Source organism: Telmatherina bonti, assembly GCF_933228915.1.
Source record: "Telmatherina bonti genome assembly, chromosome: 14".
Taxonomy (NCBI): Eukaryota; Metazoa; Chordata; class Actinopteri; order Atheriniformes; family Telmatherinidae; genus Telmatherina; species Telmatherina bonti.
The window spans coordinates 18,834,762-18,852,452 of record NC_136612.1 but is presented as its reverse complement, the minus strand read 5'-3'; the positions used below and the strand labels follow the sequence as shown (position 1 = coordinate 18,852,452).

At 36.4% G+C, this 17,691-nt stretch overlaps 2 protein-coding genes across 4 annotated transcripts; one reads left to right on the top strand and one right to left on the bottom strand.

Moving 5' to 3' along the window:
* Positions 1-80: 80 nt before the first annotated feature.
* Positions 81-4,966, bottom strand: hspbp1 (HSPA (heat shock 70kDa) binding protein, cytoplasmic cochaperone 1). 3 transcript variants are annotated; one of them, XM_079253369.1, is made up of 9 exons: positions 4,830-4,966; positions 4,667-4,729; positions 4,432-4,553; positions 3,777-3,993; positions 3,073-3,297; positions 2,576-2,731; positions 2,256-2,352; positions 1,782-1,893; positions 81-1,484 (listed from the first exon to the last, which is right to left on the bottom strand). In XM_079253369.1, exons 3-9 carry the CDS (start codon positions 4,549-4,551, stop codon positions 1,404-1,406), a joined length of 1,008 nt encoding a protein of 335 aa, XP_079109495.1. In that variant the 5' UTR covers positions 4,552-4,553; positions 4,667-4,729; positions 4,830-4,966; the 3' UTR covers positions 81-1,403. The 3 variants fall into 3 exon arrangements, with proteins under 3 accessions (XP_079109495.1, XP_079109494.1, XP_079109496.1); XM_079253368.1 differs by lacking the exon at positions 4,667-4,729 and having other exon boundaries at positions 4,830-4,943; XM_079253370.1 differs by lacking the exon at positions 4,667-4,729 and having other exon boundaries at positions 3,870-3,993; positions 4,830-4,943.
* Positions 4,967-5,835: 869 nt separating this feature from the next.
* On the top strand, positions 5,836-13,231 carry tufm (Tu translation elongation factor, mitochondrial). The gene is made up of 10 exons (XM_079253312.1): positions 5,836-5,888; positions 7,105-7,151; positions 7,227-7,365; positions 7,532-7,698; positions 7,781-8,050; positions 8,272-8,404; positions 8,699-8,803; positions 11,017-11,168; positions 11,971-12,090; positions 12,837-13,231. The coding sequence occupies exons 1-10, from the start codon at positions 5,852-5,854 to the stop codon at positions 13,005-13,007; spliced, it is 1,341 nt and encodes a 446-aa protein (XP_079109438.1). The 5' UTR covers positions 5,836-5,851; the 3' UTR covers positions 13,008-13,231.
* The last annotated feature ends 4,460 nt before the right edge of the window (positions 13,232-17,691 follow it).

Genomic DNA, 17,691 nt, shown 5'->3' with positions numbered 1-17,691 from the left:
GGGGCATCCCAATTATCTGGGACACCTTTTCTCCCCTTATTTTCAGTTTAAAACTCGATCCTAAACACATCTAGGCAGGAAAAGAACAAGATAATGAGAATTTAGGGAGTTTTATTGATCAGCACTTGACAGCTGCTGTGTGAATTCAAAGGTTTGCAGCTGGACAACATTGGGGAAAAAGAGCATATAAACAAACATGGTTCAACTTTGTATATTTCCATGCTTATTTCTATATGTACACTTTCAAAAACCACAGATAAATAAACATATGAGGCTGAACGACAATAAGTGCATATCAGTTTTTATATGTATATACTGTGAACCAGTGGTGTAGTGGTCCATCAAGAAGTGGGTATACTCTCAAGTTTTTTGCCCTTGTTTTAAAAACAGAAAAAAGTTACCCAGAAAAATGCTGTTTCAGAAAAAGTGACCTGTAAGACTCAAATTAGTCTACCTGGAAGAAGAAAAAAAAAAAAATTCTATCAGTATATTTGCTCAGATAATTTCTGCTCTTCGGTTTCAGGGAGGAAGAGTTATGAAAGGACTAAACCAATGCTGGCACACAGACTAGTGAGAGTCAGGCTTATAGACATAAATACACATAGCCTTATTTTGTCTATGTTCAGGCTAAAGTTAATGCAGCTGTTGATTAACTGCACCAGTGTAGCAAAGGTAACCTCAGCTGAGCTGCTGGGCGACGTAGCTACATGTGTTGGGACGTTTGTAACTGTAAAAGCAGCATCATAGGGGATTTAGAAGTAGGTATACTTTATGCTGACTGAAAAAGAAGTGGGTATACTCTGCATACCTGCATATACCCTGGACTACACCACTGCTATGAACAAATGTTTAAATATTTTGTGAAACCTCCATGTTAATGTGCATATTATACATGTGATGGCATTCTGTGACCTGACCCATCAATGTACAGGTACAATCCTGTGTTTTAACAGTAAATAAACCTAATGTCCAAAATTGAATCTCAAGTTTGCAAACTGAACTGAAATATTTTAGATTTTAATTTTAACATTGCAAGTATAAATTTAACAATGCAACATCTGGCATCAATACTTGGATAAATCTTAACAATAAATACATATGAAAAACAAAACACCTTTTGCTATTTCATTTAAATTTTAAGGAAAGAAAAAAACTGAACTAAGAAAAACTCACTTGAAAAAGAACTTTATACAGAAAACACATTTTACACAGTAAAATCCAGCCCTTAGATTACTGGATATGCGAAATACAAACAATGTTGTAACAACAAAATGTTGCTCAACCTTCCCGATCCATGTCATAAATGTTCTCTTGCATCCTTTTTTTCTTAAAAAAAAAAAAAAAAAAAAAAAAATTAAACCAATGACAACAACTGCGGTGTAGTGTGAAAAATATAACCGGCTTCAACGATCCATCCCAATATCATCTGACTGCTGACCATGGAAACACATAACCCTCAAACGCTCACAGAAGTCCAGTTCTTCCTGTGGACAACAAACACGTCACTTTAGAAGTCAGACTAAAATTGTAGCCAGAAAAACATCAGGATAATTTTCATATGTACTCTTTTCAACAGAAAGTAATAAATAATTTTTTTATTTAAACGTATGAGAAAAGACATTTCCTTACAGTTATATTGTAAGAATTTAAATTATCAGCTTGCTTGAGAAATAATTTTAAAATTACATATAAATAAACTGATAAATTGCCGAAATTTAGATGCAAATCACAGGAGTTCTACCTTTTTCATCTTTAACAATCAAATAAAAGAGTTTATTTACCTGACTTTCATCCTTTCCTTGGAGATCTTTTATTCGCTGTTTGAGCAATTCCTCCAGACCCAAAGAAGGATTCCTGCAGTCTTTGAGCCCTTGTGGAAAGTCTTCTACCAAACTATAAAAAAAAAAAAAGTTGGGCCGAGTTAACAGGAATCATAAATGCCTAATTAAAAGGTTTTGATTAAGTCATTGACAACAATCTAACTAAAGACAGGAGTGGAATTGACCAAAGCATGTCTGAAGCCATAAGTGCCTGAACTGTATGAATAAATATTCAAGACTTCAATATTATTTTAAATTTTTTTTTTTTCCTTTCTTTAATGTCATGTAAATATATTAACTCTCAAATGGACACTTTGGCATGTAGAGGGACTGGACTTCAAAACAATACTCTTCTTTTTAGTAGACTCTGCTCCAACACCTATTTCATTGTCGCATTTCATGTTTTAATAAAGCAGCACAGAAATGTTTACTTACCAGCAAAGAGCACCAAGTACATGTTCATGAAAAGGTGAGTGTGGTGTGCGGAGAACAGATACCAGTTGTTGTACCATCCCCATCGACACAAGTGTTTCTGCAGGAAGACAAATACACAAATATGTTTCAAATATCTGAAGCTGAATGTAAAAAAGGTGCAGATAGACACCTTAATTTAACATCCAAAACGATGGATCTGTTGCAGTGTACTAAGGTGTCGCACAATTTTCCACTCTCCTCCCCACTTTTTCAAAATGTCCTAACCTGAAATGGTCAAACCATCCCAAAGTGTATCAAGTCTTTGGCCTTTTTGATCATACCTTTCTGTTCAGGGTGTGAGGTCAGGAGATTAAGCAGAAGGAAAGCAGACTTGGTTCTGAGTTTCTCGTTTTCAGATTGCATGCCTCTCATCAGCACTGAAAAACCATCAAGGGTCAAGAAGGCCCGGAGCCCAGCCTCCTGTTCCCGGACCAGGCCTAAAAAATAAAACAATAAAAAGTTGTGTTCCGAGCAGCGAAATACATAAAACTGACGCAAAGCTTTGTAGAACAACCAAACAAAAAACTTGTGCCTAACGCTCTTTGAATTGTTCTCATACATCTTCAACTCTTAGTTTTCGGAAGGGGTCATGTTAGAAACTGATACTTAGGTCCAGTGAACTAAGAGTTTGCCAGATTGCCTCCTCAGTGTGTGGACACAATATTCTGGTTCATCAACTACATGCAGCATAAAAATATGGAGCATCATAATGCAGTTTCTATTCTGTAACATGATCCTTTTAAAGTACAGTCTCTGTATCCGTCAGACCTCTACTCACATGAAACAGCATATAGGGCTTTAACTTTGACAGTGGGGTGAAGATCTGAATCTGTTAGCTGCAGCAGTTTCGGCAGTGTCCCCATGCTCAGCAAGTGGTCCTGCACCTGTGGCATGTTCTGAGCACAGCAGGCAATGAGCTCAGCAGCCCGCCACCTAAGCCCACTCTGGACATGGCATAGATATTTAGAGACACACAACTCCAGTCCACCGAGGATCATCAGATCTGTAAAGCACATAGAAGATATGAGCATAAACATACATACATATACACACACATTATATATATATATATATATATATATATATATATATATATATATATATATATATATATATATATATATATACATATATATATATATATACATATATATATATATATATATACATATATATATATATATACATATATATATATATACATATACATATATATATATATATACATATACATATATATATATATATATACATATATATATATACATATACATATATATATATACATATACATATATATATATATATATATATATATATATATATATATATATATACATACATACATACATACATACACACACACACACACACACACATACATACATACATACATATATTTTATCTGTGTTTAGTTTATGCTGGAATTATGTTAAGAATTGAGTTCTAAATGCATCTTATATAATATCGCTCATAACAAACCTCTAGCATTGTCCAGGTTCTCACACAATTCAGACAACATCTCAAAAGCTGATTCCCGCTCATCGTCATCATCTTCTTCCCGCTCTCCCTCACCATCGCCTTCCTTTTCACCAGTTTCTTCTCTGCTTAGGACAACCAAGCATTGCTTAATCTGCTCCACTTCATCCATCTGCCCCTTGCAGATCTCTGAAAGTGCTTCTCTGAGCCAAGTTTTCCTCTAAAAACAAGAAAAAAGAAAAAGAAAGAAAGAAAATGAAGCTAGTTTTCATTTGGAGCTATGTAATAAAACAACAAATGTATAATATACTGGAACGTTAAGTATTTATATCATGAAGATATCTGTTATGTGGGGATGCAATTGGCGATACTACTTTTTTATAAAATCTGTATACAGCTAAAATTACATCTACAAATGTGTTTTAATTTCTTCCACTATGTGTTACGAAATTCAGATTGATCATATTCAATGATCACTGCAGAATCTATAATGAACAAGCCATACTTGTTCAAGACTATCATTTCTGTCCAAGCCACTTACAGCAGTGTTTGTTAACACAAAAGGCATTGAAATTAAATTAGACTTACACAGTAAATACTACAAATAAATCCTAGTCCCCAGGTGGGGTTGGTGACCAGTGAAAACAGATGCACTTGCCTCTTCTGACATAGGTTCAAGAGGTGCTGGACCCTCTGCAGCTGATCCAGCCTCCACTGCCAGCTGAAGGACCCCCTGAAGGTTCTGAGGATATCTTCTGTTTTGACTGTTTTCTGACATTTCTTCACAGGAAAACAAATAAAAAGTCAGAGACAAAAATAATCCGATGCACAACAAAACCCTGGACAGTGTTTTAAAATATGTCCGAGCTTATGGCTAAAAATCGTATCTCTACCTTGTAATTGTCTTGAAAACGGATGCTACCTAAATTTAGTTGTACACTCGTGAATCAAACTAACTTAAAATTAATTTACAAGAAAAACAACATTAGAATAAAACAGCAGATAAAAAACTGGCAGTAGAAAAACAATTCACAAAAACACCTTTTCTCTACTAACCTTTGAATCCTACTACAACGTGTAGACAAAGTGAAACACCGATCTCTACAATCTGAGAAGTTTTCTTCCCTTACAAACTCAGACACATGAATGTGCCAGAATATTCTAGCGAGCTGATCTCACGAGTGGCATGGAGGCTGCCATGTATACCGTAAAACCTGAATAAAACGGGCAAGCTGGACGTTTCTTAGTTACTATAAATGTTGTCTGAGCTCACCTCGGTGTAATTTAAATTTTTAATCAATATATGTGAGTCTTTTTGTCTTTTTTAAATGAACGTTTCTTTTGGAAAAAGTACAACCTTTGAGTTATAAAAATCATTTCAGAAAGTTCTACTTTAGTAGCATAATTAAGGTAAACCATCAAGTTTGTACGTATTACGTACAAAGAGTATCAGCAAAGATTAAAACCGTATGTCAATTACGAACACCATTGCAAGTTGTGAGGAAAAAAAAAACAAATGTAGAATATTTCTTCTTTCTCGATACAACAATACTATCCAATACTAATTCCACTTCAAGGTCACGGGGGCTGGAGCCTATGTCAGCAATTAAGAAGAGACAGGCAGGGTTAGGGTGGACAGATCGCCAGTCCATCACAAAGCTGGAAGAAAATAATATTATTATGTTATGTTATGTTATGTTATGTTATGTTATGTTATGTTATGTTATGTTATGTTATGTTATGTTATGTTATGTTATGTCATGTTGTATTGTATTGTGTTGTATTATATATTATATTATATTATATTATATTATATTATTATTACATTGCATTATATTATATTATATTATATTATATTATATTATATTATATTATATTATATTATATTATATTATATTATATTATAAAGAATTAATAAATAAATTTGTGGGACCCAAGTAATCGTGCGTATGCAGTCGTGTGCGCAAGTGTCTGTAGACCGTATTGCGGAAACCAGATGTAACAGGCGACAGCTTTGCCACTTGGTGGGGGTATTCTCTTGACATTTAATTCGTCTTTGGTTTGTTTAACCATCCAAGATGGCGGCGCTTGTGGGGCTGCGTGCATGTCTTTCTGGTAAAATTGTTTGATACATTCAATTAGATGGTTTTGTACTCCTCTATGATAGCTGATTGAGCAAAATTGCTTGATGTAGTTTCTTAATAAAAACAAAACCTCTTCTGGGAGAGTAAGAATTATAAAATGTATAGAGTAAATGATGCCGCATCACAGCAAGGTCACGTTACCGGGGAGAGTTAGCTAACGATAAAGCTAATGAAGATGAGGAATAAACATTAAGCCTGACTAACCACAACTACTGGGATATTGCAGCGCACAACTTACCATAAGAGCAACGATGCTAGTTATAATGATGCTAGTAAAGTGGTTTGTTTGATTTTTGCAGGAAGTCTTGTGTAAGTGTCACCAGACACTTTAAGAAAATCCGATGTTAACATTTGCTGTCGTCCAAAATTTCAGTGATAAAGAGAGATGGTGCACAGCAGAAAATGTATGCATTACAGATTTATACTCATTAATGAAAACGAACAAGAAGGCAACAATATAACATTTTTGTTATTACTTCTTCATTTTATATGTAAGTATTTCTCAAAGTAATATTATATCACACAACTGTGTACCAAAAATTATGTGAACCAGAAGGATTAGTTGTTAATTCATTTGTCCTTACATCTTCTGTACATGGTTTACACTCCCTAAGGGTCGAAGGGGGCTGGGTCCTGCCTCAGGTGTCAGGGCAAGAGGCCAGATCATCCTGCACACATGAACTTGCTATTTTATCATGTTATCCATCTTTAAAGTTAAGTTAAAGACAACAGTGATCACTGCTAATCTGCAGTTTGCTAAAGATCTTGTGCATTGGGAGCGTTCTTTGGAAATAAAAGGCTTTGTAGCCACATGAGACCAAAATACAACATTTTAATTTTGCACGATGAACATCATGCTTGAAAATTCAAAACACTGCCTACCAGTGGAAGAGATATTTTGAGGCTTAACTTTGTGCACTTTCATTGCTGATTGTACCTGGGACGTCTGGTCCCAGGTATGTTGCTTGTTCAAACTGTGAGAGAAACAAGGATTGTAAAACAAAAGATGTGTAATAAACATAAAAGAATGTGGATGTGACCAAGTCATTGTCTGACCATGGGTAAAGTTTGCCATGAGGCGATGAAGCTGTTTTGTCCAGAAAAATAAATTGTTGTAGATATTGTTGCATTCATATTTATTCATCAGATGAATTGAAGTAATTTTAATGTTTCTTCCCTGTTCATAGCCCTTCAGCATTCTTCGCCTAGTCTTCTGCACAGCTCATTTAAGTTGGTAAGTATGCAGACAAAACTGTGATTGTTTAACATGGCTTCTGGTATAAAACTTGGGTATGTTTTTGCTGGGCAGTGTGCTGTGCCTTTGAATCGGCGGACCTTTGCTGCAGAAGCTAAAAAGACATACAGCAGAGACAAGCCTCACGTGAACGTTGGAACAATTGGTCATGTTGACCACGGGAAGACCACCCTGACGGCAGCCATAACAAAAGGTAGAATCACTTGCATTAGAACTTCTGCTGGCCCAGACTGATATAAAATCATCTGATGACGCTTTTGTGATCCACACAGTAACTCACTTTCATTGACCTGCCAGGAAGTTTAAAGTATCCTTAGTTTTCACACATGATCCAGTTTATTTTAATTTCTCCTCCTCAGTTCTTGCTGACGCTGGTGGCGCTCGATTCAAAAAGTATGAAGACATCGACAATGCTCCAGAGGAAAAGGCCCGAGGAATTACAATAAATGCCTCTCATGTAGAATACACCACAGCAAACAGACATTATGCTCACACTGATTGCCCTGGCCATGCCGACTACGTCAAGGTAATCTGCTTTTCTTATGTATGTATGCAGCTTGGTTGTTGTCTTTATTTATGAGGGTAAACACCGCTTGCCTTATCTTCAGAACATGATCACAGGCACAGCTCAGATGGATGGCTGCATCCTGGTGGTGGCGGCCACAGATGGTCAGATGCCTCAGACACGTGAGCACCTCCTGCTGGCAAGACAGATCGGTGTGGAGCATATAGTGGTTTTCATTAACAAGGCAGATGCAGTGGAAGACAAGGAGATGCTGGAGCTGGTTGAGATCGAGATGCGTGAGCTGCTCACTGAGTTTGGTTACGATGGCGAGAACACACCTGTTGTGATAGGCTCCGCCCTCTGCGCTCTGGAGGTAGGGGGAATGCTTGGTGTAAAGGGTCACGTAGTTTTGTATATCACTGTTAAATTCACAGGCGGCTACACCGCTTTCATTTTCTCTTAGTTTCTTTCTATCAGTTAATTGCAGTTTTCACACATTTATATGAAGAAATTGGTCGTCTGAATGTGGATGTGTTATTAATGAATTGTAACAGATCGTATTACATTTTCTGTCTTGGGTTTTTTCGATCTCAGAACAGGGAGCCTGAACTGGGAGTGAATGCGGTGATGAAACTGCTGGAGATTGTGGATTCCTATGTTCCTCTGCCGAAAAGAGAGCTGGAAAAACCTTTCCTTCTGCCAATTGAAGGCGTTTATTCAATCCCAGGTTGGGTTAAAAATTATGTATAAATGGACAATACTCCTGCTAATACTTAGCTCTACTCAGAATGAATTAATACAAGAAAAACGTTGTTGCTCTTGATTTCTCATCAGAACAGTTGTCTACCATTTATAGAAACTTGTAAATTTTGAACACTTTTGAAGCTATTGTGGCAAACTCTTCAGATCCATCTAGCAGTAAAATCCCTTTGTAATAGATTTCCTCTGTTTGATTTAAATAGTAAAAAGTAAACATATATTATAATCAGCCTGATGTTGAAGTTGGTCAATTGTCCTTCAGGCAGAGGTACAGTCGTTACAGGAACTATGGAGAGGGGCATCATCAAGAAAGGAGATGACTGTGAGTTTGTGGGCCACAATCGATGCTTCAAGTCTGTTGTCACAGGTGAGTGAAAGAAGAAACAGAAAACTAGAAGAGACGAACCTCTTGTGCTGTCTGTCAAAGTGAAACAAACCCAAACATGTTTAGATGTAACTTGACTGATGGAGATTCTTCTCTACAGAATCAGAAAGTAAGGCTGGGCGATTAATTGGATTTTAATCTCAATTACGATCTGGATTTTCAACGATCATAAAAACAAAAGGGTGCGATTATTTTTCTCTTTGCAGTTTCCTCTCCTGCTGTCTTCAGTTGCTAATCGAGCATCACTAGCATCACAGCGCTGTGCTGTAAACTCCTCCCACAGCTGCTCTGGTTTCATTCAAACACTGTTCTTGCAAAATCTGGCGACTCTTTTTTGTTAAAAGCGACTAGCGACAAATCTAGCAGCTTTTATTGGAGTTATTGGAGACTTTTCTGGTGTTTTTGCGACTGACTTGAAGACACATATTTTTCTGCAGTTACTGTAAGGAACGAGCAACGAGAGTCTCTCCCGTCCTAAAGCACTCCCAGGCGGCCAGTCTCAGTCGGCTCCAGCTGCAGGTCAATGTAGAATAACCGCAGTAGGTTGTGGAAGTTCACCTAAACATAGTTTATACCATTGTCAGCGAGAACTGGCTGCATTATTTTCATATAAACGCATACGTAGTTCGGTGAGCTAAACACTGTAATATCCCTCCGTTACAGGGCGTTACCATAGCAATGCGTTAATCAGCAGGTTCAGATCAGCTGTCTTTTAACAGGTGAATGAGAGAAACGCTCTGCAGCCTGACAGTTGTTTGGTGTAAAATGTACATCGAGGCCAACGTAAAATAGTTCCTATATAAGCGGTAAAAGCGGATTAAACAACTCGGAACTGTGCATTAGATGTTTATAATGCGCGACACGGAGTTGAGAACACCACGACGCGCAGCATTGTTTAAAAAATACTGGATAATCGTGTTAAATAATCATTCATTCATTCATTCATTCATTCATTTATTTATTTTCTAAACCGCTTAATCCAATTCAGGGTCGCAGGGAAGCTGGAGCCTATCCCAGCTGGCTTTGGGCGACAGGCAGGGTACACCCTGGACAGCTCACCAGTCCATTGCAGGGCCACACAGAGACAAACAACCACTCGCGCTCACACTCACTCCTAGGGGCAATTTAGAGTAACCAATTGATCTAACATGCATGTATTTTGACGGTGTTAAATAATCGAGATGTCAATTTCAGTCAAAATAATCGTGATTAGAATTTTTGTCATAATCGAGCAGCCCTATCAGAAAGCCCATTAAACAGTTGAAGTGCACATATGTGATTTGAGGCTTAGACAACTTGTTAGGAGTTATATAGGTCTATGCATGTGCGAGACAATTACATAAAATTTTACATAAAATATCAAAACATTACAGATTGTGCAAAAAATCATTAAAAAGAAGTTTAAAAAAAATGCAGCAACAAATAGCAAAAATCATGATTTGTATTCAGATTGTAAAATCAAAATGATTAAAAGCAATATAAGTTAAAGTTTACTGTACAGTTTCATGCAGAATTGGATGAGAACTGAAATGTTTTTAACCTAAATTTAAAAGAAAAAGTTTAATCTCCACTGCAGTTTGTTCCACTTGTTTACAGCTAATTGCTGCTTCTCCATGTTTAGTCTGAACTCTGGTCTGGACTAGTGGACCTGAGTCTTTGGATCGAAGAGCTCTGCTTGGTTTATTTTCTCAACATATCACAGATGTATTCTGGTCCTAAACCATTCTGGGATTTGTGAACAACCAGCAGGGTTTTAAATTCTATTGTGTGACTGACTGGAAACCAGTGTAAAGCAGTTAAAACTGGTGTAATGTGTTCAGATCTCTTAGTCCCAGTTAAAGCTCTGGCGGCAGCATGTGGATGAGCTGCAGATGTTTAATGCTCCTTTAAAGAAGTTCTGTTAAAAGACTATTACAGTAATTCAGTCTAATGGAGATGAACAAATGGGTGAGTTTCTCCTGGTTTTTGTGGGAGACTAAATTTTTAATTCTGTTAAAGTTCAAATAATGTCATTATCTGGTACATTTGGCAAAAGGAGCATAACATGGTTGACAGCAAACAGGGGCCCATATCAGGATCTCAGAAATTATTTTTAAAAGATGAGGAACTTCCAAGTCTGGCACTGTTATGTACAGAGTTAACTAATTGATGAATTTACATGTATTTAAGTTTTATTTTGATCTCTTTGGGTTCAGGTATTGAGATGTTCCACAAGTCGCTGGACCGAGCAGAGGCTGGAGATAACCTGGGTGCGCTGGTTCGAGGCCTGAAGAGGGAGGATGTGAGGAGAGGGATGGTGATGTGCAAACCAGGATCCATCATGCCTCACCAGAAAGTCAAGGCGCAGGTCTGAGAACATACAGCCATGCTGTGTGCACCTTTAGGGTGCATTCATTTAGTGATTGGATTTAAAGAAGCGGACTCGGTCTGATTACAAACACAGCTCTCCACCTGCCAATAGTGAACTAACTAAATACAGGAGGTGGGCTACAAAACAGGATGTGTTGTGAATTAAGCGAATGTCATTGTGGGTAAACGCAACCAAAAGCTAAAGTGTGTGTGACGATGGATGGCTCTGGATGGGAGAGATGGCTCACGGTCAGACGGGGAAGAATTCAGGGAAAGTTTTGATATAAATATAATCAACACAAGACCATTAGAGTGTAACACAGCGCCATATTTAGCTGTTACGTTCTAGAAGTCAAAGTTCTGATTTAAATAATAGATGGACGAATTTTTTTCTTTATTTTTATTGTCTTATCCTGAAGTAATTGTTGTGCAGCGTAGAGAGTTGAGCATGTTATTTAAAACGGCTGATTTGGCTAAAAAGTGCTTCGTGAACACAAACTCAGATTTTAGTATCAACTTTCTCAACAGTCACGTGAACTTAATATTGCCAATGAATTCAATTTTTGGCAAAAATTCACGATTTTTTGGCCAATAATGGCTTCACTGAAACTTTTAATCTAAAATGTTATTAGTGATTAATATGCATATTGCTTATGTATAGATATTGAAAAGGATTTTCCTGCCTCTGTGTATTGTTTTGTTACCTACAGTAATCTTTAGCTTTTGTTCCTCTAGTTTAGATTTTTGGTTGTTAAGACAAGAATGACAGACACTTGCATTACTTTTTTTTTTTTTCACAGGTCTACGTTCTGAGTAAAGAGGAGGGAGGCAGACACAAGCCGTTTGTCACTAACTTCATGCCCGTCATGTTTTCTCTCACCTGGGACATGGCCTGCAGGGTCACTCTGCCTGCTGACAAGGTGTGTGAGACTTTTTTCTGTGTATCTTTTCAATGACTGTTTTGAGAACTTTTCCAACAATTTGGTTTTAGTGATGGCTTGGATTTAGAGTATAAGTCTCTAAAACCAGCCTTTTTTTCTTTTTTAACAGCCAAAGTTATGTCTCTATCACAGAAAACTGGTGTTACACTGGACTCAGCTTTTACTAAAGCTTATATGTATTATATTATTTAAAAACTCAAAAACCTGCACCGGTTTTTACAACACATCTGATCACAGATATTTCAAAATCGGCTTGAAATTTAAATTGGCTCATAAACATTTTCCAGTTTTGTATGTTGTCCAACTTCTTTTGGACTCCAGAAAAAAGAGCTTAGGGCAGGAAAATCTTTCTTTGAAAGCTGTTCTTGCAGCACGACGAGATGCCTCCTCATTGCCATTGATACTCCTCTGAAAAGAAAAAAATGTTATTTTTATCCTTTTTAGTTTCATGAGATTGTGGATGCTTTGGCTGGCTGTGTTATCAGGACAGATCTCTTTAAGTATTTGGGTTTTTTTCTGTTTCTGTATATTTATTCTAAATTCAGATAGCTATTAAGGTGTTCATTGATTTGTTTAAGGATTGTTTGCAGTGAGGACATCTTTGCATTCACCAGTTTCTAAAAATACCATGTTATACAATAATTTGTGCACTTTTTTTTCATGTTTTTAAATAAAGTTGTAAAAATTATGATAAATACTTTCTTGTTGTTTTCATTCTTTTAAAGGAAATGGTGATGCCAGGTGAGGACACGTCATTGATGCTTACGCTGCGCCAGCCGATGGTCCTGGAGAAAGGCCAGAGGTTCACTCTGAGAGATGGAAACAGAACCATCGGCACCGGCTTGGTCACAGAAATTATGACCGTTACAGATGAGGACCAGTGCCACTGGGGCTGAAGAAAACCTCTGGAAAAATGGGCTGGGAGGGGTTGGTGCATTTATTTGTCTGGTCAGATGAGTTAATCCTAGACAACATAAAAAACACACACACATCTTAAACAGAGAGAATTTAAAGATGTGCAGTTTCACCCAACCAAAGTACCTGTAATGTCCAACAATGACTTTGTGTTTAAGGATGGTCAGAATTATGTCATTTATGTAATAAAATGTATTTAATAATATTAAGGTCTGTTTCTGGTTTGTTGCCTGCTGAACAATGATTTAAACACAGAAAGTGGAAAACATACTACTAATAAATTAAATTAAAATACAAAACATTATCTTTTTAAATATAAAACATTATTTTACATCCCACAACAAGAAGCCATAAAGAGTGCACATTTACTACATGTTAAAAACTAAATACACCACATGAGGGCAGCAAATGTGCCTCAGAATTATCAAGGTGTATTTTAATCAGATTCCTAAAATAAGCTTGAATATAATGAAGTGGAAAAGGAAACTGGTGTACTGTTCAACTGAATAAATTACGCTGTTGTAGCCAGTTTCTGTATAGATTGCAACAAAGATACTTATTTTACAACTTTGACATCACAAAGTTTCAGTTTTAATGTAATCCAGGCTATATATATATATATATATATATATCTATATCTATCTATCTATCTATCTATCTATCTATCTATCTATCTATCTATCTGTCTGTATGTATGTATGTATGTATGTATATTTGTACCATGAAATGAGTGTTTTTGTCTCATGATTTGAGTAACTTATTTACATTGGTGACAAATTGACTAGCATGCATAATACAATTGCTAAATACAAACCTTCCATGTATTACTTTGTGAATACAGCAGGACTTGAAATATCGGACAGTAAAGAATGACACCATAAAATTTCTGGTGAATATTTAAATAATTGCTTGACAGAGACAAAAACCCTCAAGTAAGTAGCTAAAACTGAGAATGAGATATTAGTGTTTTAATGCTTGGCGTTTTCCAGCAGATTTCGGCCCAGCAGACCCTGATCCTGGTGTGTACAGTCATTTACCTCCCTTTGCCTCACTCATTCCAAGCAGGAAGTTCCTTGGTGTTTGCTGTCAGTATTCGAGTCAGTGCCTTCTGTAATTCAATCAGCCTGTTGCTGTAATCAAATACTGTATGTCTGCAGCAGTCCATGTTGGAGCAGCAAGTACCACTGAGTGATGTGCTCAGCTGGGGGGGAGGGGAGTGAATGTTTCCATGAGCAAAATAACTTTGACGAGACAGATGATAAGACTGGAAACTCTTGTATGTTTCAGATATACTAATCCTGAATAGGTCAAATGTATTAGACATTTCTCAGTTCACTGTAAAAACATGATCTACTCGTTCATTTTGACATCGGCATCATGTTGGGTGGGAACACAAGATATATATATATATATATATATATATATATATATATATATATATATATATATATATATATATATATGTATATATATATATATATATATATATATATACATATGTATATATATATATATATATATATATACATATATATATATATATATATATATATATATATGTATATATATATATATATATATATATGTATAATATATATATATATATATATATATATATATATATATATATATATATATATATATATATATATAATTTTTTTTTTTTTTTTTTTTAAATGTCACATCTATAACCTTATGTTTCATTCTTAGATGATGATAAGTAGAGACAGACGACTGCAATCGACTGATGACCTGCAGGGTGCTGATTACTGGGAAAGGCTCCAGCTTCCTCACGACCCTGAATTTGATTTAGTGGTTTAGAAAATGGATGGATTGATAGAGTAGACATGAGACATCTGACACTGAGGTGCCTGTTTCATTTTGTTAAAGCAGACTTGTTTGAATCACTCTGTTGAGGCTTCTATTAAATCTTTGTAATCATGTGAGCAAAGATGTTGCAGGCTTCATACATGCCAGAGAAATATCACAAGTGAGATTACTGATTTAAATCTTTGGTGTTGTTTCATTTGCTGTGAGAGACATTTAATTGCCTGAGAACTATAATGATGGAGGAAAGAAATAAAACAATCCCATGAACGGGAACATTTGACCTTGTAACACCCACAGGGTATAATAAATTATATGGTTTTGCTCAATGTCTCCCTGCAACCAGTGTGAGGATTAAATTGTTGCAAAAAATTTAATAAATGGTACAATATAGAAAATGTTTAAGAACTTTCTAACACATATGGCCATTTTGTCCACTAGTCTTGAAGATGAGAGCCTATGATATCAGGATAATACCTCTAAAACACTGATGTTGAAATACTTGTCTCATTTCACAGCATAAACCTGGCCTATCTATCTAAATCATGTTTCAAGTAATTATCAGTAGTGAAAGAACACATTTAAGGAGTAAATTGACATTTAAATATGTAACATTTACCGATAATTGAACATTGATTCTCAGAAGACATGACTCTTCAGACTGAATTGTGTTGCTTTGTGTTGGAATCAGAATTAACTAAATTGGGAATTGTATGGAAATGTGCGGCTGCTGTACCTGCAGCCGACCAGTAGATGTCACTGGTATGGTCTGCCTTTAAGGATTCGAAGCTTCAAATCGTTTTTTGAAACAGTTGGGAAAAAGTCTGATAAGTTTCACAAGGCACCATCTCTAATGATGAGGAACGTTGTCACAGTGCAGCTGATGTGAGGACCCAAATGCAGGACTAAGACGCAGGAGACAAACTGATGCAGCTATAAGGGTTTACACAAAAAATACAATCAATGTACTAACAGATTTAGGAAACACAATAGTAACATGGCAATGGATAAATGAAACCAAGAGTATATGCACACAGGTGATCTAAGAGGGATCAGGTGTAGAAAATGATTAAACTAGATGAATTAATAAACAGGAAGCAGAGAGCAAAACAGAATACGCAAGGAGGAAAAACTGCAGATAAAACAAGACAGAACTTAATGAGTATGAAATACATATTCAAGGTTAAACATGATTATAGTTTATTAACTGTTTACCAGTCTAACCTTTCTAATTTAGTCATTAAATAAAAATGCCTTATTTTATGGAATTCTACATAAATAAAGAGTTTAAAGCTATCTCCTGCTTTTACTCTTGTGTTACTCAGCTTTCCATTTCCGTTTCGGAGTTTTTCCCAGACAGGGTGGGTTTTTCTTCCATCCACAAGTTGACTTCTCTAACCTTTAAACTATTCACATCCCTCAGATGAATAACACAACACCATGAATTTCTGATTTTGCTGAGAACGGAAAGATAAGCACTACTAAGAAGGCTTTCACTGGAATGGTTTTTTATTTAGTGTAATGTCATCAAGCATTAGAGATCACCCAGACCAGCTTTGCCAGCAATGATCCATCAGTTTGACTTATTTTACATAGACCTGCAAGCAGTTTTAACACTAAAATTAGATTTTTTTAAAAAAACTTTTTTATCGCTAATGTGAAGACAATATAAAAAAAAACCCTGATATTTACTTCCAAGTTCATTTTAAAATATAAGATTTCTTTAAAAATTAAAGTATTATGCAGGATGTTATTGAACCCGTATGGACAATTTTCCCATCATATGATAAAACCAGGGCTGCACGGTGGTATAGTGGTTAGCACTGTGGCCTCACCACAAGAAGGTCACTGGTTTGATCCTTGGCTGGATTGAGGTATGGATAGTGGTAGTAGTTTCTGTGTGGAGTTTGCATGTTCTCCCCGTGTATGTGTGGGTTTTCTCTGGGTACTCCGGCTTCCTCCCACCGTACAAAGACATGCATGATAGGTTAATTGGTTACTATAAATTGCCCTTAGGAATGCGTGTGAGCGGTTGTTCATCTTTGTTTGTCTCTGTGTGGCCCTGCGATGGACTGGCGAGCTGTCTAGGGTGTACCCTGCCTTTTGCCCAAAGACTGCTGGGATAGGCTCCAGCTTCCCCATGCCCCTTCATTGGATTAAGCGGTTTGGATTATGAATGAAGGATATTAAAACCATGTCTCCAGAGGAACTTATCCTAATTTATCTTAACTAAAAAGGAATTATCTCATTCACATCTAATTAAAAGAACATATCTGTATTTTGAAGTTTTGATCAAATTTGACATTGAAAAATTCAATTTTTTTATTCCACAACAGAGAGCAGCTCCACTGCAAAATAGTTCATTTGCAGCAAGGATATGATCTCTGTCAAAAACGTCCGGAATTATGTCTTGAGGAAAGGAAATGCAGCATTTAGTTTTGCATCGTGTTGCTTTTTTTTTCGCCCTCCACCTCCTTCTAGCAGCTGAGGGAAAATGTAGAGCTGCCGCAATTAAGGCTGAATGAGCCTTTCAGCAACCCACTCTGCATGTTGGAAGTCTGATCCTACACGGCTTCTCATCCTCCAACACTGCAGAGTGGGAGGAAAGCATCCCAAGTTGATTCTCCATGCACCATCCTTCAAAACACACACACCTCAGAGTATAATGCACTTCAAAAGTAATAAATTAAACTTGAATTTGACACTAAAGTTGAGCAAATAAAAAGGTTGAGCATTTTATACTGTAACTGTCACTGTGTTGAATATTGCTATTGCCAAGAAGTTTAACGCCTCACACACCCACTTGTCAGCTGCTTTAGTGTCAGAATATATGAAATG